Below are 21,636 nucleotides of genomic sequence, written 5' to 3' on the forward strand. Positions count from 1 at the left end.
GTCTGTGGTTTTTGTGCGGGGAGGCAAGCACCCCAAAGCCACCCTGGTGCACTCAGGGGTGGCCACACAAAGGACAGTTGCCCGTATGACAAGGCAGAGACGCGGAGAAAGACAAAGCACAAGCAAAGAAAGAAAGAAGTGGCGGATGGGGTGGTATTAGCTAACCAAACTCGACTGCAAACCACCGCAACCACACGGGCGATGCATGGCGGGCATGGTGGTGTAAGTGCAACAGCGGGCCACTGACGGTCGCTGCAACTGCAATTGCTTGCAATTGGGATGCGTCGCCGCCATTGCGCGGTGTGTGATGGTACGATCGTACATAAACGTCTAAACGTCTGCGATTGCTAAGCGAATGCGTTCGGCCGGAGTATTAGTGGCCAGTACGCTTCAAAGTCGACATGTGATGCTGTGTGCTTCATCTTGGCTCCCATCGCAGCATGCGATGCGATGTAAAATTGGTCCCAATCGTTAGGAATTGCCGAGGAGCTAATCAATCGAACAGAGGGAGGGCAGGTACAATCAACAATCGCCTCAAGCACACCACTCCCAGTAGCAGCAGATTAGGGAGTCGGATCATCCGCATGGAGTGTGTGCGGGTTTCTGCGGGGAGAAGGTTTCGTAATCGCCGCCTACTGTGCTACGCCCGGTTCGAGCGCTGTTCGAGGCTGAGATCATCTAAGCAGCGCATAATGGTTGCTTATCCGCCAACTCAACCCTGCTGCTTGTGCTGCTGCACTGCACCAATACCACGAGCAGGATCGGATCCGGTGCCCGCCCGGGACACACAACGCAATCTGGCTCTAATTGACGCTGCTGCCCCCCCCCCCCCCTCCTCCCCTCGTTCGCCCCATTCCCAACCCGTTGCATTCCGGTGTTTGTGTGCTCCACACTCACTCCGCACACAACCGCAGCTGCCACGTCGGGTGCATCGGTATCGCATGCACGCATGCTTGCGGCTTGCCTTGCACTCGTTTGTCTGCTGTCTGCTGTTGCGTGTGTTTGTGCGGGGAGCTTGGCCGGCAATTGCATGCACATGCATCATCATTTCGCACCCTCCCCAACCCCCTTGGTTTGGTCCGTTCGCCAGCCATCTTTCCTTTCGTGGCCGCACCACCCCTTTAAACCCACCCCTGGCCCCCGGGCCATCGCCAAGGAACGATCGAGAGCCCGCGAGTTCGCGTGTTCTTTGCTCTCTATCTTTTTTTTTTTTTGTGTGCTTTCCGTTTTCTTTAACCCACCTCGCCGGTTTCCCCGGCACCCGTTTTGCAAGCCATCATCCCTCCATCGCACAAAGCTGCATCGCGGAATCGCGCTGGTGTGCGTATTCGGCACCCTTTCGGCACGCCCGTGGACCGCTTCGGCTTCGGCTTCGGTCGGCCACGGAGGTCTTGCTGAGGCGCTTGCAATTCCCAGTAAAATTCACTAGTAAAATTAAACGCGGACGATCAAGAACGTCGATTCCGTGGTCGTCGTCGCCGTCGCGTTGCACATCCGCACATCTCCTAGTTTGGTCCCACCGTGTGCAGCAGAGAAGAAGAAAAAAAACGGAACGGAACGGAACGGAACGGAACGAGTGTGATACACGGAAGCAAACGAAACAAAAAAAGCAACAACCCAGAGGTGACCACCGGTTTAAAGCAATAGTGTGATAGTTTTTTTAAATACAAAACCAGTAGAAAAACCCAATTAAAAAAAACAAATCGAACATAAGAGGAGGGATTCAGGGAGCGCACGGCTAGGAACTGGACCATGGGCAACCCATCATCCCTCCCGGTGTACGGTGTTTGTGAATGAAATCGTGTGTGAACAACTGTGGGGTGCCGCTACAGTCCTGGGAGGAACTGGACACAAAAAAGCGGTATTTTGCGTGTCTAGTGCAAAAGGAACAGGTTCATCCTTGCCAATAGCGGACGGGGTGATTTTGTGATTTAAATCCTACATCCCCCTTGTACCTGGACCATTTGCGCAGCAGGAAAAAAAAACACACAGTGTGCCGTATCCACTCCAGTTCCTGTGGACGTGGTTCTCGGCTGTGTATCTATTTTGTGGCCGTAGTTCTTTTCTGAACGACCGGAAAATGCCCAAACACTTCCGCGTTTGCGCACTTGCGGTAGCAGCTTCGTGCAGGAATTGATCCTTGAAATGCGAACGAGTGTACGTGTGTATGGTTGTCTAGTGGAACAAGGGGATTTTCCAGCAAAGTAGGCTACTCGCCATGTTCCGTAGGAAACGGAAGGGTGAATTGTGAGGACCAAGTGAGACACATCCGGAGCGTGTGCCAGAAATGCGATCAACCGATGCCGTCGGCATGCACTCACGTGCTGATCACCGTTGACTCATAAACGAGGGACACAGGAGTCGGCGTCAGAAGTGATCCTCGAGTGCAGAACGATCGATATCGAGTCCCTAGTAGTAGTAGTGGTAGTGGTAGTGGTAGTAACAGTAACACCTAGCACCATAAACCGTTGCTTTGCCGATCTCCATACTAATCACTCACATCGACTAATAATGCAATTCTCTTCTTTCCATTCTTCGCGCCCCGCCACCCCCAACCCAGTGTGTGAAGCAATAGCAACCAAAAATATGTTTCGGCCAACCCACCCACCACTAACACACCAACTAACCCACGCCCCAGTGCAAAACCAATAGAACCGGGTCCGCAGAACGCGCGCAGTCGGCAAAATGTGTTTCGAGTACTTTTCCCCCACTTAACGCACCGAGAAACAAACAACGTCCCATTCGGCGTGTGCTGCATTACAGTCGCAAGTTCCATTCGGATTCGGCCTTCCCTTTCCGGCAAACCACAACCCAGAGCAGGACCCGCACCGTCTCCAAATTACTCCAAACCACCGGTAGCCACGAGTGCGTGCGAGGGGGGATGTATTCATGGTTTCATCTAAATTCGGTTTCGGTTGATACATCAGCATCGTCATCATCATCATCATCATCAGCTTCGCCACTACAATAATCGTCACCATTCATCACCACCAAAAGCCCATCACTACCACCACACAAGCACACTCACTAGTTAGTCCTTTTAGTATTTCGCGGGAAAGAAGAGCAGCAACGCGAACCCTCCTCGCGTGTTGAAGAAAGCATAAAAGCAAAACCATAAAATCAATTCACAAATCCCCGTATCTCATGTATCTGCCTCTCGTTTGTTTTGGATCGTTGATCAATAATAATCCCGTTCGATTCTAATCGTCTTTGTTCATCGCCGCGTCGGCTAGTGGCGTGAGTCCGTGAGCAGTGGGCCAGGCTTGGCGACGATCGGCTTTTTACTAGTGCATCATTTGATATCGGTATACGTAGGAATATGTAGTGTGTAAAAAAAAAGAAGAAGAAGTGTTAGTGTACAGTAAACGCAGAAGAAGAATCAACAGTGTATACACCGTTAAGCGCCGTTAGTGCAGCTGCAGATCAGTCAAAGATCCCGTGGTCACACAACGGTCTACCACCAAGTGACAACGCAAGTAGTGAGTGTAACGACAACTGACAAAAACAAAAAAAACACAAGATCGTTATTAGTGAGACCTAAACGCACCGAAAGACCTACGGATAGTTAGACAATAAACTTGATTTTGACTTTCGGACAGCATAGTGATTGTTTCTAGTGTACGCGGCGAAGAAGCGAAAAATTGCATCACATCCATGACTTAGGGTGTGCGGCAAACGTGTCCACTGTGTGTGCGTGCGTGCGTGCGTGTGGAAGCATCGAGCGGAACGCGCTGGTCTGCCGAGCGCTACAACAGCGCCATCTACATCCGACGGCAGCCGGAGCAGCAGCAGCAGCGTAGTTAGCGCACGACCACCACGTGATCCGACCGAGTAACAACGTTCGCGTTGCGCACTCGCTGATTTCTCGGAAGCCTGGGACGGCAAAGTGGCCAGGGAGTCTAGTCTCCTAGTAGTTCTGGGTGGTGGCATACGTACCGTGATAAAAACAGTGCCTCTGCTGCTTCAATGTATTCAATGTTTCGGTGCAGCCACTTGTCACAGATCGTAAGGAAAATTGGCATTGGTTTAAAAACTCAAAAGTCTCACCGAAAGATAAAATAATCCCGAACTCTCCAACAACAACAACCGAACAAAACGAAAAACTCCTCGCAAATTGCTCCTCGCCTATCGTTCGAACGACCATTGTGTGCCATAAAAAGGAATCGGAAATTTGGATTCGAAAGAGAATCAAAACAGCAACATTCTTTCTTCGTCATACACAGCAATCCATCAACACCTCCGATCCGTGAATAATCCGTCCCGTTACATATCGCGTTACCGCTTGGTGGCTTCCCGACTGCACTCTAGTAAAGCACGTTGCACCCGTTCGTCATCACTACACCACCTTCTGCTCCCGATTCCCGATGAAAGAGAGTCTACACTGACGACAAGTACCGCAAGTTGTGCGTCTCTGTGTGCAGACTACTGAAGCGAAACAACGCTTCTGACGGGTTGAGGAAAAACGAGTGGATCCAGAATCCTCTTCGCTTCTGCCATTAGTCATTGGAAAGCCATTGCGTTTTCGGAGACAATTTTACCAACAAATCGTCATCTTACTGGAGTGGAACATTTTCGGACATCAAAGCCAAATTTGGACACTTGAACAAAAAACGACAAAAAGGAACAGTTCAATTCCAAACCGTGTTTTCGAACGCCAGGGTGAGCAGCAGGCAAAAAAACACACATTTCGATCACCAGAAGTAAACTTTCACCTGCAACGGAACATCTCTAAATTTGTAAGGTAAGTGTGCTAGTAACAAGGGATGGGCTGAGGGTATAGAGGGTTACCATTCATTGATCAACGAGGTTGTTTATTATTGACATTTCATTCATTATTAATTGTTCATAATTAATACAGGCTCGCACTTTAATGTTTATCAACAAGCAATCATTTTATTTTGGCTTTGGTACAGGTCCTTTGTTGCGCAGAATACAGCACATTATTTTGGGCTGCGCTCATAGGTAGCCGTCGGTTATTGGTCAATTCAATAATCGATTGTAAAGAAAACAAAGAAAGGTAGCATTTTTATTAATTGAAATATGCTGCCTTTATACTACTGGATCTATAAAGTGAATTACGAAAACCCTATAAACAATATTATCACTCGATTATATAACATTCTATCATTTATCTTACAATACCACACCCGTTATTGGCTGTTTGGTGTCACTGGAACATAACAATCTTTGGTTTTGTTCCTTCAAAAGTTATCGTTATGAACCGTTCAGAGGAATTTATTAGCCTCACTCGTGCACCACCATCTATCGGTGCTGCATCGGACAAAGTCGAACATCACTTTGGATATTTGTTGTATTCAGCGTACTTGGGGCTCTGTGTATCCGCCAATTGAAACGTTCCAGTGGAGGTGAACTGGTACGCTACTGAGCAAAAAAAAAACGCAAAGGGCAACCGAACCAGCGCTTGCCCCAGCGGCGGCACATACATGCAGCTGCAATGGAAAGTGCAGTTGCAGCGAGCGCGTCGCTGGTGATGCATGTGCGCACTGCTGCAGGTTTGCTACTGCAAAAAGTTCGTTAACACGTATAAGCGAATCATTTATAAACGAACAAACGGACGGCGGGGGTCTGTCGTCTACAATGTGTAGCTTGCAGCCTCTACGTTTATGCTACTGCTGCTGCATTACTGAAGCCCCGGCCATCACGAATTCGAAACCCACGGGGGGAGAACCGACTCACGAGGGGCCTAACCTTGAGAATGTGCAACCACTTCTTCGGCCCTTCGATAATTGGTTGATGCTTATCTCTCGCAGTTAGGCTGTGGTCGATACAGGAGTGAGCACGTAGCGAACTGTTTGCATTGGCCCTGACGAATAGAAACCACCAATAGCTAGCAAACCATCAAGTGTTCGTATGTTCGTATCGTCATTAATTTTACACGCAGTTTTTCATCGGCCGCTCGCTCGCAAAACGCTTGGTTTTCTATTAAATGAAATTATTTGCACAAACTGGAGTGACTTATCTGGGGCAGCAATGTGGAGCCATTGTGTATGTGCAGCTCACAAGCGCACACAGCAGATAAGGGGTCGGTTTTACGAGTGCAATAAACATGCAACTCTGTAGGACTGAACCACTCTGTGATGGGCGCATCCTTATCACACCCGAGAGGTGGGCTATGCTATCAATGTGCTGCGACCTGGTTGCACCTGCTTGTGTTGTGCAACGTCTCATTTTATGTTCTTTGGCTGTAACCAACCAGGAAGATGTACAAGCAGTCGGCCGGCCGGCCGGCATATTCGAAAGTGACACGGTGCCATTTCATTTTATATTATTTTCCATTTTAACTGCGACTGCGTAAGTTTCGAAATGCTAATTCGTATTGTTGCGCTTTTCCCGATCATCGCGCCCATAGGACAGCGAATGTCGGGGTAAACGTGATGCTTGACATAAAACTGTTGCACATCGGGATGACATCATCATCATCATCATCATCATCATCAGTACTCGGTGTGGTTGTGTGAGATAGCATTAGGTATCGCTTTCCACGAGAACAACGACACCAGTGTACATTACATGTTTGTGAAACTGTGAGTAGCACTTGAAAAGGGGTAGGAGACAGGGGCGCCTCCATCGGAGGAAGGTTGCTCACGTTCCAATGCACTTCTTGTACAGCGAATGGCGAGAAAGGAGTGGCCGACTTATGAAGTGTCATCCAGGGCACTGGTAGCCGAGCCTTTGGTCCGCATTACAATAATACCGTCTAGATGGGGCTTCCAAATCGACATGTGACACCACTCTTTGACGATACCACCTCGAGGAAAGAGTGTGCCGGAGTGTGATGAAATGCAGTTACGACAGTGGCATGAAGCAGGGGACAGCCAAGCAAGCAGCGTGTTGTTGGCAACCTTATCGTTCTTGGGAGAGAGTAAAGAAAACCAAGGGAGGGGGCTGTCTGCGCAAACGAATCATCAATGGCAGGGATTGCAAACGTTCGTTTCCTCGGTGCGCCGATATTCTCCCCGCCCGGGGAGGGTATGAAATAAAGGGGCGAATGTGCGAATTTGCATCCGAACGCAGCAACCGTCAGAAGAGTCTCTCGCTCTCCGTTCTAGTAGAGGTTTCAGATGGATACGCGGTGTGCGCAAAGTGTTCGGTTCCGCTTCACATTTTCATCGAAAAACACACTCAACCCGGTCCGCGAATGCACATTCCAGCACGCTGTCTAGGCGCGCGCAAGTCGGCTGATTGCCAGCTATTCCGATGATATGTTCATATTAATTTGCAGCCACAGCGCTTCAGCACAGCACGGCGCGTACGCGCATGCTTGCACGCATGTATGTGTGCCTGTGTGTCCATATGCGTATGGGTCTGTGCATGCCCGAGATGCAGTCTACGTGCATTCCTTTGCGTGCACACCGCCCTAATTCACCCTAATGTGTGTGGTGGCCACCGTCCGGCGGCCGGCCGTCATGCGCCGCATGGTTGTGCGCGAATTGCAGGCTGCGTAAACCGTCGTTCCACTATTAACGACTTCCGATGCAGTTGGACGCAATGCTTGCGCTCGGTTCTGGGTACGTGTTTTTTTTTCGCTCATACAACAGACCAGACATACACACCCCGGGCCCCGGGGGGTTAGTAGCTGCTGATAGATAAGAGCAAAACGCACCACTACGTTCTACGTGAAGCGCTCGACAAATCTAGCTTCACGCAGCTGTGTGCAGCGAACGAAGCAACATCGTTGTTTGTGGCCATCTCTTGCCTTCCACTGCTCCAGCTCCTCTCTCATGTAGTACTACACCAATCGTTATTGATTTTATTACCACCGACGTGCTTGTTGCACGTTGTACGTTGCACTTCGGGACGACGAGCGTAGCGTGATTGTGTGTGTTTTACGAAGGAAAACTAAAAAAGAAGAAAACAAAAAAACCGATAGAATGCTGATAGCGGGAACCACCAAGACGTGACTGGGAATATCTTTGAATTACCCGAGCAAAATATTTTGCAAAATCTGCCTAGCAACAACAGATGCAATTCATCCTGGTGTTTACCTTGGGCGATCCACGTGACAGAAGGCGGGGGATTTTGACGTTTCGATGAAAAGGGGTGGTGGTGAGGGTGTGGGGGGGGGGGGTTGATCAGTCGAATAGCATCGAGATGGGCACCCACTTTGGGGGTGGGAGGTTGTCTTTAAAAGAAATTATGTGGTGTACATGAATAAAAAAAAACATAAATTGAATTTATGCTAACTTGCTAATAACTTGTACTAACTTGCAGAATGAATTATCGAAGAAATTGGAAAAAATAGAATGTTTCTAAAACAATTACACAAATGATACAAGATATTGCATTTTGTTTTTTTAAATGTGTTTAAAAGATCTCATACTTTCGCTGCACGCCCATATCCGCTAAAGAGACATCAATGCCCGATGGGGACGCCTGGTCTTTGATATTTTTTTTCTTGTTCACTTTCTTTGATTTAATTTGACGTAAAACTTGCGCTACTTCGCCGACCAGCGTGAGGTTGTGCAAAAACGCAGCTCCGTGCGCCAAAACAACGTTACAGGGTGTGCTACGTGACAGTGGCGGCGGCGGCTCTGGTTGCCGCATCGCGCTGCTCCCAAGGTCAGACCGGCACTCGCGCGCGTTCGTCGCCTAGAATCTCACGAGAGCCCGAATGGCGCACGCACATGATGCTGCCGATGAGTTCTTGCCCTGATGAAGGGTGGGGGGGGGGGGGGGGTGCAGGGGTTGGAAGGACAGATTTGCACAACCACCACACACTTTGCGCAAACCGGCGACGACCACTCACTAGCAGGCGGCTCGCGGTCGTCGTGTTGGATTCGCGGAACTCAGCGCGCAAAAATTTGCACACACCATGCGCACGGTGCGGTTGCCAATCTCCGTTCCTCCGGCACGTCGCTATGTCATCAATGGTAGGGCACCAGATACAGCAACTAATATAGTGTTGTCGGTTCTTCAAAACTTCAAGTCACTGATTTACCTTCACGCAATGCAGTTCACGCGCGTCTGTTTTTTTCTGTTTGCAATGAGCGCGCGTAAGTTTGTTCGTTGCTAGGCAAACACACAGGCGGCGCCGGCGACCAATCCATCCTCCCCGAAAAACAAAACCCCTTTTTGGTGGGTTCCTTGCTATCTGACGTGTTTGTTGTGTGAGTGGGCTTTTCGGGGGCAAAATAAGATTTTTAACCCACAGAACTCTCATGTGCAGTGGTGTCGCGGCGATCATCAGCATTAACGAGTGCGGTGCTAGAGCACGACAATTGTGCACGCACACTCGCTATATACGTGCAATCTGATCTGCCCACCACCACCACCACTCGCCATTCGCCATTCGCGCGCACAGAAACCCTTCATCTTAACCATTTCGCACATCATGCATCCCCTTTTCCCAACGCGCGCTGCTGTATATGTTTTGAGAGGGTTTTGGTTCCTCCGCCGCCGATGCTGCTTCCTGGCGTATTTTAAACAGCCACCACAAACGTGTGTGTGGGTTAGTATGCGTACGATGGTGGCGTGCCCATACACGCCGGGCGATGTGTGTTCGCGATTCCCGGTTCTCCTTCGAACCTGACCCACCCCTCCCCGTTCAACCAAGTTCCATCACATTCGCGGTGAGATTCGTACACGGAGCCGGCAGCTTTTCGTTTTTTGTTTGGTCATTTTCGGAAATTTTGTGGAGTGTCATTTTTTTTTGACAATTTTAGGATAAAACCTCGTGGTGTGTGGTGGCCCCCTAAGTCTATTGTTGTGTGGGGTGGTTTTTGCACCCCGTCTAACCCGTTCCAAATGGTTTTCTTGTGTGTTGCCCGTTGTCGTTGGCTCGCCCGTCCGGCCGCTCGTCTTTGGTGAGTGCTCTCGAGACGCGATTTTTTTGTTGTTGCTTTCCTAGTTCCTTACGCGGACGACGCCTTTGAATGTGTGATTTATGTGGGGAAATTTAAACGATGCTGTTTGTGTGCGTGTTCGCCGCGTTTGATCGTCCACTGGCAACGCGGCCTGTGACCGGACTGTGACTGACCGGCTTCTCTCTTGCGAAAAAAAAAGAAACGAAGGTTTGTTGGCCTGTTGTTTGGTCCAGTGGGTTAGAGAAGGGTCTGCGCAAGGATAAGGACCCCCTGTAAGGATAAGGAGGCTATCGGTGATCAAAATTTGTGTGTTCATCGAATGAGTGTTTTGGTGGGGGATTTTTTTTTTTTAAGAATTCTTCCACGAAAGAAGAAAGGGGCACGTCAAGAATCAGAGTACTGGCACAAACACAAGAACGCAGTAGACACTGGAGACCTGTCAATTCGATCGTGAAGCCGCCAACCACCACCGCCTGCCTCGCCTATATGTATCAGCGTGTTGAAAATCGGTGAACTGCCGCGTGTTGTATGTTGCTGTCGTCTTCATAGTGTCACCATCACCACCAGGAGCAACCCAGTCACTCGCGGTGGAAGATATTTTGCAAACATTTTTTGCAAACCACCCCCTCCCAATTTCCTCCCACCCACCAACCCTTTTTTGGCAGACGTTTGGCTGTGTGTGCTGGTCGTGTATCCTGTTCGCTCCTTCGTAATATTTCATGTTCGAATTCGCTCTTTATGCTAAAGGAACCTCCCTCGCGTCAGACGGAAGAGGGGTGGGGGGGGGGGGGAATTGGTGGCATATGTATGTGTGTATGTGTGTCGTTGTGTGCGCGTGTAAGCTGGCAACTGGCGGGTGACGCGCATTCCTCGTTTATTACACACATATATAGCCAGGCGGCGCGTCTAATTTTCAAGAAAGAAGGAAGCAAACCAAGAATCCATCCCCCCCGCCGGCGTAACAGAGACGCCAGGTAATATAGAAAGCAGTGCAAACACAAAGCCACCAATGATGCTGATGATGATGATGATGATGATGGTGCTGATGCCAGACAGGGATCGACTGCTGCGAGCTTCCTTTCTCCCTTCTGGCATCACCAACCATCATCAGAACTGTGCGTGAAACAGAGAGAGAGAGAGAGAGAGAGAGAGAGAGATGGAGAGAGAGGGATCGTTCCCGTTTCGCGAATGAATAAAATCGCTCGTCGTTGGCTGGTTGGCTGACCAGAAAAGGGTTAAGAATCTTTTTTTTTTTGCCTTCCCTTCCCTTTCCGTTTTGGAATTTTCTTTCCGTTTTTTATGTTGTTGTCCTGGTCGTTGGTTGCTAGTGCTACCGCCTTGCCTGCTTTGCTTGCTGCCTTTCATTATGCTCTCCGGTGCGCGCTCCCGTCACCGTTGCATCGTCGATGGTGCGTTCCTTCGGTGTTTCGCACCGCCATGCGAATCTGGCCGAGCCGCGAGCAGCACACACAGAGGGCACCACAACAGGGCGGCCCCATGGCGAATCCCCGATGCTCTCGGCAGCAGCAGCAGCAGCAGCGTGCGAATGTGTGTTGGCCGCCGTCGCAACAACCACTAGAGAGACGTTCGCTTTTTTGAAGGTGTGTGCCGGGAAGCGATTCGCTCGCTCTCAGTTGCATGATAGCGCCGCACGGTGGCAGAACGCGTTCCTCCGCTTTCCTTGGGTTGGGCTGCTGTTGCTGTGTGCCCAACGCACAAAAAAAAAAAACAAAAAAAACCACCCGGGGTGTGTATCATCGAGAAACCACCACGGGCGCGCGGGGTCGCGGTCTGTGTCTCCGGCCATCGACCGTCAGCTTTATCGCGTTCTGCCGGCCGGTAGGGTCCTTCGGTGGTGGTCAGTACGGAGTGCGTTCCGCGTCCGCGTGTGTTGGGTCTGGTTGGGACGGCAGTGATTATTGCACCGAGGAACCTGCACACACCACGGTGCGGTGGTGGGGTGGTTTGGTCAATTTTTTTTATCGGATATGCGGATATGTTGTGTTGCTACGGTTACACCGCCGGATTTCTTGAATTCTGCCCGTCGGTTTCGTTGGATTCTGTGGAGTGAGCGGTTAAGCGGAAAATCGGTATTAGTGACGTGCCAAACACACAAAACATGTGCTTGTAACGTACATGCAACGAATGGTACTGAATGTATACATTTACCAATGATGATAAGTTCCTTGACCTAGATCCTCGCGACGGCTGAAAAGGAACTTTCTTCCATTGATTGCCTTCCATTGCTATACTGTTGGTAGTTTGCGAGGATCCTCCCGTTTCGCCGATGATCTATTTTTTGTGGGTGCGTGTCCCAAGTGTGTGCACGATGCGTGTGTCGAGGTGTGCGTACGTGTGATTGTGTGCTTTTTTCGATCTTTTCCTTCTCTGCCATAGCGCTGGTGCGCACAGCAAGGAGATTTGGAGCGTGCGTGCGTGCGTGCGTGCATTCGTTGGCTTAAACCCTACTTTGGCTCCTCCTGACCGTGGTGTGGCGTGTGGTATGTGAACGGATTGTGTGATCTTGCGAGGATCGATCCTTTCTTCGTTCTAATGCCCGGTTGGCTTGTTGAGTGGGTTGTTGTACAGTGAAATCGCCATCAGTGATCGCGATCAGTGGAGATCAGCTTTGTGCGTGAAAGCTTTGGGAAAGCAGAAGTGAAAGTTGCGCCGGGTTACGGTGGGAAAAGAAACGGAAGGAGTGTGGGGTGCCTTCGTCATCACGCAATCGCCATCAACTTTTTTTTGTTTCTTCTTTTACTTTGTACCGCGACATCATCATCGGCGGTGGCCGCCGCGATCAGCAGCAGCACCACGAAATTCGCATAGTCTCTTCTCCTCCTGCGCCTGCCTGCGTGCACACCACTCTGTCTCTGTGTGTGGTGGGGAGTGAGACAGAGACTAGCCAGCCCGCCCGCCAGCCCCGTGTCCGCAGAGTAACCTCCTCCTCCTCCTCCTCATCGGGGTAGTGGGTCTGCTCGATTCGCACAGTTTTTTTGCAAGCATTCGTTTGCGTCGCTTGCTGTGTGTAGAGAGGTAGGAGGTTGTGCGAATATTGTGCGTGGCCGATTCCTTCCGAAACACGTGCTCTCTGGAAGGATTACTCCTTTTCCCTTTCCTTCCTAACCCTCGCTCTTCATGGTGGTGAAAGTTTTTCGGCAAACGTTCATCAGCACCCTCATCATCGTCATCTTCTTTTTTGCAGATCGATTTTTCGTCGCACAAAAAGCGCTGCCCGAGTGCGATCGATTGGCGCACAGTACGGCGCGCAACGGCTTTAGAGAGGGCGCGCGCGCGCGCGCTTCGTTGTGTTTGTGCCCGAGTGTACGTGTTGTTAGTGCCGCGTCCAAGCGAAGAAACGCATTCTTCGGTGTGAAGCATAGTCTTTTGCGTATGTTGGAGCGCTAGTCAAACCACGTTGTGGGCCACCCGCCGGGAGATTACACAGGAAAGGGGGGTAGCGTGCGGGTGTGATCCACCAGCAGCAGCATCATCATCATCTAGAATTGCAGTCGCGCACTGCTCCAGTGAGACGACAGTAATCACAAAGCCCTGAGTAAGTTGGAGTTCGTTGTTGCTTATCTAACCAAGTTATTGCCATAATTCGTTTCGTGGACGTCGCCGTGAATCTGAAACAAGATGGCATCGATAGGGGTGGTGGGGGTGGAGCGAGTGGGATCGATCTCGCCTAGCTCGTTGCGATCCGATCCCTAGCCCCTAGCCTCTCCTTTCTCGCTCTGCCATTTGAATTTCCTAGTTAACCACGACGATGGACAAAGATGGACGCGATGATACGCTGGTGGTAGTAGTAGTTCGTTCCATTTTGACACTTAAGCCGCCCATCCTGACTGCTAGAAAATCTACTCGAATGGTGTGTGGGGCTCGATGCGTGTGCCGGCCATGTGCCGCGTAAGCATAAAGTGGGGTTTTTCTTGAGCCATCGAGACCGCCCCGATGTATGACAATCCACCGTCCGTAGGAAAACTGTGATAATTTTTCTCGTTTTCTTGGTTGTCAAGAATTGAGTAGATTAGATCAGTGACGACGGTCGCTCGTGCCTGGTGTGCTGGCGGTGCTGCAGCTACTCAACTTTTCACAAAGCTCGCCGTCAATTGCCGCCTGCTTCCCTTCGGCCAAATCGATCTACGCAATGCTGCAGCACGACGCGCGCGGCGGCCACCTAACCGGGGCGCGCGCTCTCGACTCTCTCGTCACCAGCGCTCGGCCACCATTTTGTTTTTTGCGCATGGGGTGTATTGATATTTGCTCGGTTTTCATGCTTTCCTGCAACTTTATGCTTTTCTTTTTTCTTGGCTGTGCTCTGCAACAAACCCACACGGTATTTGAGCTTCCTCTATCTGCGTTACCCACTCCCACCCCCTTACTCTGCGCTCGCTCCCGTCATCATCGTCGTCATCACGTAATCATCGGCCTCGTGGTTCGCGTGGTTTGCTCGTTCGAATTTCTCGCTCATTCCATGCTTCCATTTCCTTGTGCTTGCTCCTGTCGATCTCGCATGGTATTCTCTCTCTCTCTCTCTCTCTCTCTCTCTCTCTCTCTCTCTCTCTCTCTCTCTCTCTCTCTCCCTTTCTCTCTCTCTGCCTTTCTCTCTCTCTCTCTCTCTCTCTCTCTCTCTCTCTCTCTCTCTCTCTCTGTCTGTCTGTCTGTCTGTATCATTCGACAAGACTCCGTTGTCCATGCTTCTTCGATCATCTTCGCGTGGATTCACGCACACTTAATTGTGCCACACTTGGCTGCTCCATCGGGCGCGCGCCAACGAGACGAGATTGCTCGGTTCGGCTCGCCTCGTGGCGGCCGGCTGGGTTGTCTTTTTAAATCTGCTTTTACCAGCCTCACAACCGGAAGCTTCTTACGTCACTGATACCATCCTAACAGCAAAGGATCTCAAGTCTGCTTGGCATACAACGTCACTACTCAATAGTAGCTAGCAGGCAGAGCAAAATGGATGGAGCGCTGCAAGGATCTCTTTTTCAAATTTTAAAAATTATATTCCACAAGCGCTCGAACGGTTCACAACCATTAATGCACATTTGTGCGTTTGCCGTCGCCATCTCTGATGAGTTGCTGCTGCGGTGCGGTGCTGCGCTGTGCTGCTTAGTGCATTTCTGTAGCCTGCGCATCGCGGAACCGGCCGGTATGAAAACCCCTTCCTGCGGTTATTATACTGATGGAATGGCAGTGCCGGAACGTACCGCCAATCGGGGCTGTGTGCGAGATGATGCATGTGGTGTGCAGCAGCAGCAGCAGCAACGACAGAAAAGTTACTCTCGGCACTGTATGTGTACGCCGTGCAATGAGAGCATGGCAGGGCTCGGTCGTATGTACACGGGCACCATTGAATGTGATGGCGGGTATGGTGTGGTGTGCATGTGCACCAAGTGCATCACATGCACATACAATTGCAATCACTGACACCCTTACAACCGAGAAAAACGGCCCCGTGTAGCGCATAATGGAAAAAGTGAGCTCGTCGTGGGGGGCGGTGCGCCGAGCTGCGCCGCGCCACCCCATGCCATCGCCCTCTTGCCATTGCGTGCAGTTCTCGGTTGTGCTTTCTCCCCCCACTTTTTTGCACACTGCACTTCATGCGCACCAGGCATCTTTTACTGGTACTGGTGCGGTCGCTGCTGCACACGAAAGCATCGCACTTCGACTCCGGGTGCGTTCGTCATCTTCGTTGCTTGCGCACTGCAGGCAGTACGTTGTTCTGTGTCCTTGCAGCTGCACACGCTTCTCGGCGGTGGTACGTAACACTGTTCTGTGCTGTGCGGCCGGCCACACGGTGGCGGCATTCAGGAAGAGGAGGGCCCAGGAGCACAGAGCATTTTCTTCTTACGTGAATACCACCCCTTCCTGCTTCATCTTAACGCTCGTGTGGTGTCTGTGATGTGATGTGTGGTGTGGTGTGTCTGCTTGGTTCCTCGGTTCCTTGTCTGCCCGCCATTCTTACGGGTTGATATCCAAAGTGCACATTTGGCCGATCCGTGCGACAAAACAGATCTTTTGTGACCAGCGGACCAGCGGTATCAAGTTTCGATTCAAACGTGTGTTGAAATTGAGCGAACGGAACGGCCGTGTCCTCTTCTCGGTCTCGGAGAAATCAAGACTTTTTCAGCCGTACGTGTAGTGTTGCACTCTCCGGGAACCCATTCTCTAGCACGTGATTTCTCTCCATCAGTGAATCGCGGAAGTGTTTTGTCGGTGGCGTATTTCATCCGTGCCGGTTAGTCCCTTGATGTATCTCTGATACAAGAAAGGCCGCCGTCGTCTGCAAAGACATTTTTCGTGTTTCCTGTGCGAAGAGGTGAGCCAAAAAGGGAGTGAAGGATCTACAAAAGAACAAAACCATCATTCGAAAGTCTTATGCCGTCCGATTCCAACACAACATACCTGCCACCGATTGGAACCTGTCGCCGTGAAGCGAGTTTGGACCGGAATTCAGAGAATATGACAACAAAAAAATCACAACCACAGATCATCCCGGGTGTGGACCAGGGTGCTATGTTGGCCGGTTTTTTTTTATCTAAGCGATAAAGAATAGCACCCTAAAGATCACCTGTGCTCCTATTCCAGGGTGGTTAGTGTGTGTTTGTCGGGGGCAACTTTTTTCTTTTTGCATATAAATCAGCCTCCACAGGATTTGTGCCTCGGAAAAGAGAGAGAAGGCATGCAATTGGCTGTGGGGTAAGCCGAGCCGAGAATCAGGCTCAGTTCAATACGTGAACTGGTTTTAACCCTATTCCGCTATCCGGCTGCCGGGGATTTTGTTCGTAAAAAGGGGGAAAGGCCCCTACAGACAACTTCAAGTACAATAATGATCCACCTTTGCCGTACAATTCTCTAACGCTCACTATCTGGGGCCTCTGGGCGTGGCAGTGCTAAATGTTTACCTTTTAGCAAAGTTTGATCAGGTTATCGTAATGCTGCTAGCCACCAAATCGATTGATTAAATCGAAAACAGTCATACTGATGGGTAGTGGAAGCCGCCAGTTAGCTGCCTTTAGTAGTATCATCGTTAGAAAAGTTTCGTTTCTGGTGCAAAAGTTTTAATTAAAAGATGCAAACCGTGGCCTCGCGAACGCGAAGGTTCTCGAAGACTGCACATGGCCGTACATGGAAGCAGTACATGACTTCTTTTGAGTAGGGGAGCGAGAACAGGCTTCCACTAAATTTACTTCCGTTTTCCGGTTTCGTACAGGAAGGTATAAATTGTGTTGAATCGTTCCGCTGTACGCCGGGCGTTCAGGAAAATTGTAGGAACAAACACTCGTTCCTAGGAATATTAGCAATTCCATGGAAAAAAGGCTCCTGCGCTTCCGATTCCAAACTGCTCCCTACCGCATGCTCCTCTAGCCTTACCAAACGAGAAGGCGGAAGTAGTGGTGGTGGTGGTGCAGTGGAAAATCGGTGCCAGTGTATGATTGCAAATGCTACCGACAATTTTCACAGACAACTAACGGAACTAATGCACTAAACACGGCAGCAGCAGCAGCAGCAGCGGCGGCGGCGACGACGGAGAACAGAACGTTGGGCTTGGGGCAGGTTGTAGGTATTAAGTATACTTTGGTACTAACACACACCCCAATACTATCGAGAACTCTAGCACTCCCCAAACCGCGCACGCCAAGAGTACGGTGGTAGTGGTCGCCGTCTAAAAATATCGATTTTGTCTGCGCTTTTTGGTGTCTGGGGTGTGAAGGGCGGTGGGTGGTAGTCGCTTCGATGAAAAGTCCTTCCCGAGTGCGAGCCCACGCGCACACCGGCCGGAAAATCGTGGCTACAAACAAGGCACACAAGCCAGACAGCAGCCACCTCTCAACGTCTAGCCGTTGGGGTTGGTCAGAGCCTTCACGCACAAGCCAGCCAGCCAGCCAGCCAGCCAGCCAGCAAGCATAGGACAGGATGAGGCGCGCAACAGAGATAGAGAGCATTGGCCCTTGGTATGTGTGTGATAGACCTATCGAGAGAAGGAAAGAGAGAGAGAGAGAGAGAGTTTCAGACACAGAAAATTGAGGAGGTTTAGGAAACCCAGGCTGCCGGCTTTCCTTATCTACCGGCGGCGACGGCGACGGTGGTAACCAACGAGGCAGACGTCTGGTGCTGTGGTGTGCTGGCCAGGCCAGGCCGAGAGTCTAGAGTTGTCCTGCTTGCCCTGCTTGCAGTTCCGGTTTGCTTACTCACACTGAAACGCGAGAGGAGAAGAGTGAGATCCAATTTTCCACGCGGCAGGAGAAAAACGCCATGTGCCTTTCCTGCGCACGTATCCTTCAGCACACCAGCCAGCCAGCCAGCCAGACATATGGTAGACGCGTGCTGGTGTGCGTTTCGTCGGAAAATCCATTCCCACCCACTCGACGGCCAACCCTACCCGGGACCTTCCGTCGCTTCACATTGCCTCTCGATGTGTGCGAAGGTTCGTTGCTGCCTTTTTCGGCTGTCGTGTCTAGCTTTTGGAAGTGCCAACAGCCCAGCCCCCCTTGCCGGTAACAGCGGCGGCGGTGGTGGTGAGGAGGAAGGACGCAAAGACGATGACGATGACAACGACGTCGTCTGGCGCATTTCCAGGAGGGACACAACACAGACTATGTGCAGAACCGATAGCCCGCCAGCACTCAGCTCACAGGACATCCGTATACGCTGCCGCAGACTAACACACCGCACACATACACAGCAGCGACTGGATTGCCAAATTTCCGGCAGAGTGTTGTGTGCGGACGTCATCGCTTTTCCGGGTGGACGCTAAAATTGCGAGAAAAAGGACGATCTCTGAAGAAAATCGATTTATATACAGCTGACAGCAGACCCGTCCTCTGATGCTACTGCTGCTGTTCCTCATCCTTCTGCGCATCCTCTTTGTACGTGGACGGGCAAGGTGGGAGTGAGTGTGGCGGGCGAGTTGCAGTCCCCCGCAGACCATTCCCTTGGGGATTGAATCTCGTGTCTCGTTGCGCGAAGCTTTCTTTGCCCGTAACACAATCTTCCCGGGGACAGGAAGTGTTTCTGCTGCTGCTGCTGCTGCTGCTGCTGCACAATCCATGTCTAGCCATGATCCCGATGTCTGGAATTGTAATTGAATTTAATAAAATTAAATATTCGTCTTTCGCACAAGAGCCCCATCTTTTCTTACCGCAACGCCAGGTTAAGGTTAGTTCTGCCTCTGAAGATCCTTATTCTTGTTGCCATAGTAGCGCAATGTCCGTTGCAGCAGGCGTTGTGGTCTGCCTGGCTACCTCTGGCCTAGAGCGCTCATTTCCGATCACAGTAACCATTGGCTCGAATTGGCAGTCTTTAGCAGTTCATCCTCAGGATCGGTGTTGTTCGTTCGAACGTGTTGGTTAAATTGTGCACGTCTTCCAAAAGCGTTTCTCTCGCCAGTATCGGGATCAAATTGCAAATAACGAAACATTTCTGCGAATACATGGCACAGTGGCGTGTGGAACAATCGAAAAGATCGAATCATTTCAACGACAAAATCCAGTGATAAGCAGAAGGAAATAGAAGGTCGTTGCTGAGAAAGCTGAGCGCTCGGATTCTGCCTCTGAACTGCTCCCGACGTTCGAAGCGTTTTAAGCACGATGAAAATGCGCCTGGCAAGGTTGCGGAAACAGAGTAAGAATTTTGAAAATATTATTGCCGATCTGATTGTACGTAGCTCTAAAATTTGGTCGAGATGTGACTTTGCGGATAGTGAGTTCCGGATTTCCGGATCCGGAGGATAAATTTTCTCCTGGTTTCGGTGTAAGGATAAAATTTTATCTCTTTTTTTTATCACCATTTCCTCCAAACGACTCTCAAAAGCAGTCCTCGTTTGGTGTAAAAGAGACGAGTGCGTGTGGTTGGCAACTCTTTTGACCAAAACGCGCGCGCGGGGGCTTGTTCTTGATCGGCCCGTGTTGCGTCACGAAAACGCGCGTCCAAAAGGTGAATAACCTATGAAACACACACACTCACTCACACGCCTGCTGCTCCCGTGTGTCGTACACGACGACGGCGTTCGGGGTGAGGATCTTCCGCGGGCGCATGTTCGCATCATTCATTCGCGAATTTCCTCCCGCGGCTCCGCCATCCATCCAAGATTGCCGTCCGTTGTACCGTTGCTTGGGCAGATCAGAAGAAGATGTGGTTTGGACGAGAGCGAACGCGTTCAATCGAACGGAACGCGGAGTAGCTTTGCCCCAAAAGCGGGAAAGGCGGAGCGTGCCCCAAAAGGGGAACCGAAAAGTAAAGACAGAGAAAGAGAGAGAAAGAGACAGAAGAAAAGCTCCCAAAACGCAGGCCGTGAATTGAGAAGAAGATTCGCAAAATCTTACAAAAGGAGAGGGGCGGGGGGGGGGATACATAAGAGCAAACGCACACGAAATACAGGGCAACCAACACAGCGGAGTGCACATGCCCGGCGCGTGTGTGCGTCCCTCGGGCAGCGTGGAAGACACGGGGATGGTGAGGTTTGGGTGCGGAGTAAGGAGGTTGATCATTATTTTGCGAATTTTTGGCAAACCCGTCGTCGCTCCTCCACAATCCTTTCCTCGGCTTTCTTCGCATTAGCTCTCTCTCTCTCTCTCCGCCTCTCTTTGGTGCGATTGCTTTGGCGATCTGCGTGAACTGCGATGGATGTTGGAGCGCAGTCGCAACGTTTACGCAGCTCCTCGCGCTTAAACAGCCGGTATTTTATGTGGTAAGCTTGTGTCTTGCGTTAGAATGCCTCTAGCATCATCATCATTGTTATCGTCCTCACGACTTATCGCTCCAGTGATATTGATTCTATAGAGCCAACGAGACACATGATCATCAGGTGGATTTTAGTCGCGATTGGTCCAAGTAGTCCTAGATGCGCAAAGTATATTTTACTGAATGCTCCTCCGCATTACGGAAACGGGACGACTCTCCAGCAGGCACAATCCTCGTGAACCCGCGGATCAACCTACTCCATTGTTTAGCGGCAACGAGCTCCACAAAGTTCTGGGTTTTTTTTTTGTTGCGGGATGGGATGGGGTGGATGGCGTTTTCGACCCTCGTTGGGGTGTGTTGGTATCCGCCAGTGCGTTGGGGTGGCGGCAGGAGAAAAGAGTGAACACGCGAGATAAAGCGAGAAAGCGAGATGATGGTATGTTTCGCGGATGTTGGGATCGTCCGCGCACCGGACACACCACACCATCGAGGCGGGTGGTGGAGCGCGCGCCCTAGTAGTGATGATAGAATGCTCTGGTGCGCGCGTGCTTCTTTCGCAGTCACTACTAGGTTTCCTCCTGGATGAGATTTTCGAGATCACACCACGAGCCCTCGCTACCACGGTTTTTTTTTTCCTCGGCTTCTCGGGAGTAAGCAGCGCCCTGGAGCGCCCTCAGCTGACTTCGGTGGTGGTGGTGGTGCTGCTGCTGCTGCTGCTGCTGGTCGTGGTGGGTGTTGTGACCCAAAACGCTGAACTTTTTAGCAGAAGTCCCCCACAAAAACTGATGGGGCGCGCGAGTTAAGCCATTCCTGGTGCCGTTGTTGCTGCTGTTGCCGGTTGAAGAAAAGTTCTCGTCTCTAGCTACGTGACTTTCCCTCAGGAATCCATCAATAGGCTAGGGTAGTGTAGGGTGGGTGAGGTGGTGCAAGCAGAGAATCAAGCGCCGCCTCCATTCCTCTGCCCCTCCGCCACCATCGCATCGTATCTTCCCTATATCCCTTCATCACAAACGTGGATCATACGGCCCTCGTACCACCATCACCACTACCGGCAAGGATAACGCACAGGAGGCTGTGTAAGTTCTATAAATGTCTTGACATAGTTTACATCCAACAAAAACAA

The 21,636-nt window shown here is 50.8% G+C and overlaps 1 protein-coding gene across 12 annotated transcripts in view; it reads left to right on the forward strand.

The window, feature by feature from the left end:
• The first annotated feature begins 1,438 nt into the window (after positions 1-1,438).
• The window catches only part of LOC126569806 (heterogeneous nuclear ribonucleoprotein R), a 48,656-nt gene continuing 28,458 nt past the window's right edge, over positions 1,439-21,636 (forward strand). The window contains exons 1-3 of one of the 12 annotated variants that reach the window (XM_050227168.1): positions 1,439-1,623; positions 3,234-4,741; positions 13,030-13,380. Coding sequence is in view for 4 of the 12 variants with exons in the window: in XM_050227166.1 (XP_050083123.1) it covers positions 19,421-19,454 (34 nt within the window). In the remaining 8 variants the exon portion in view is untranslated. Of the gene's footprint in view, positions 1,624-3,233; positions 4,742-9,683; positions 9,825-11,477; positions 11,664-13,029; positions 13,381-15,582; positions 16,150-19,176; positions 19,455-21,636 lie in introns of those variants that run through there. The other 11 variants (XM_050227167.1, XM_050227169.1, XM_050227170.1 and 8 more) reach the window with 11 other exon arrangements.

Source organism: Anopheles aquasalis, chromosome 2 (genome assembly GCF_943734665.1).
Source record: "Anopheles aquasalis chromosome 2, idAnoAquaMG_Q_19, whole genome shotgun sequence".
NCBI classification, from domain to species: Eukaryota; Metazoa; Arthropoda; class Insecta; order Diptera; family Culicidae; genus Anopheles; species Anopheles aquasalis.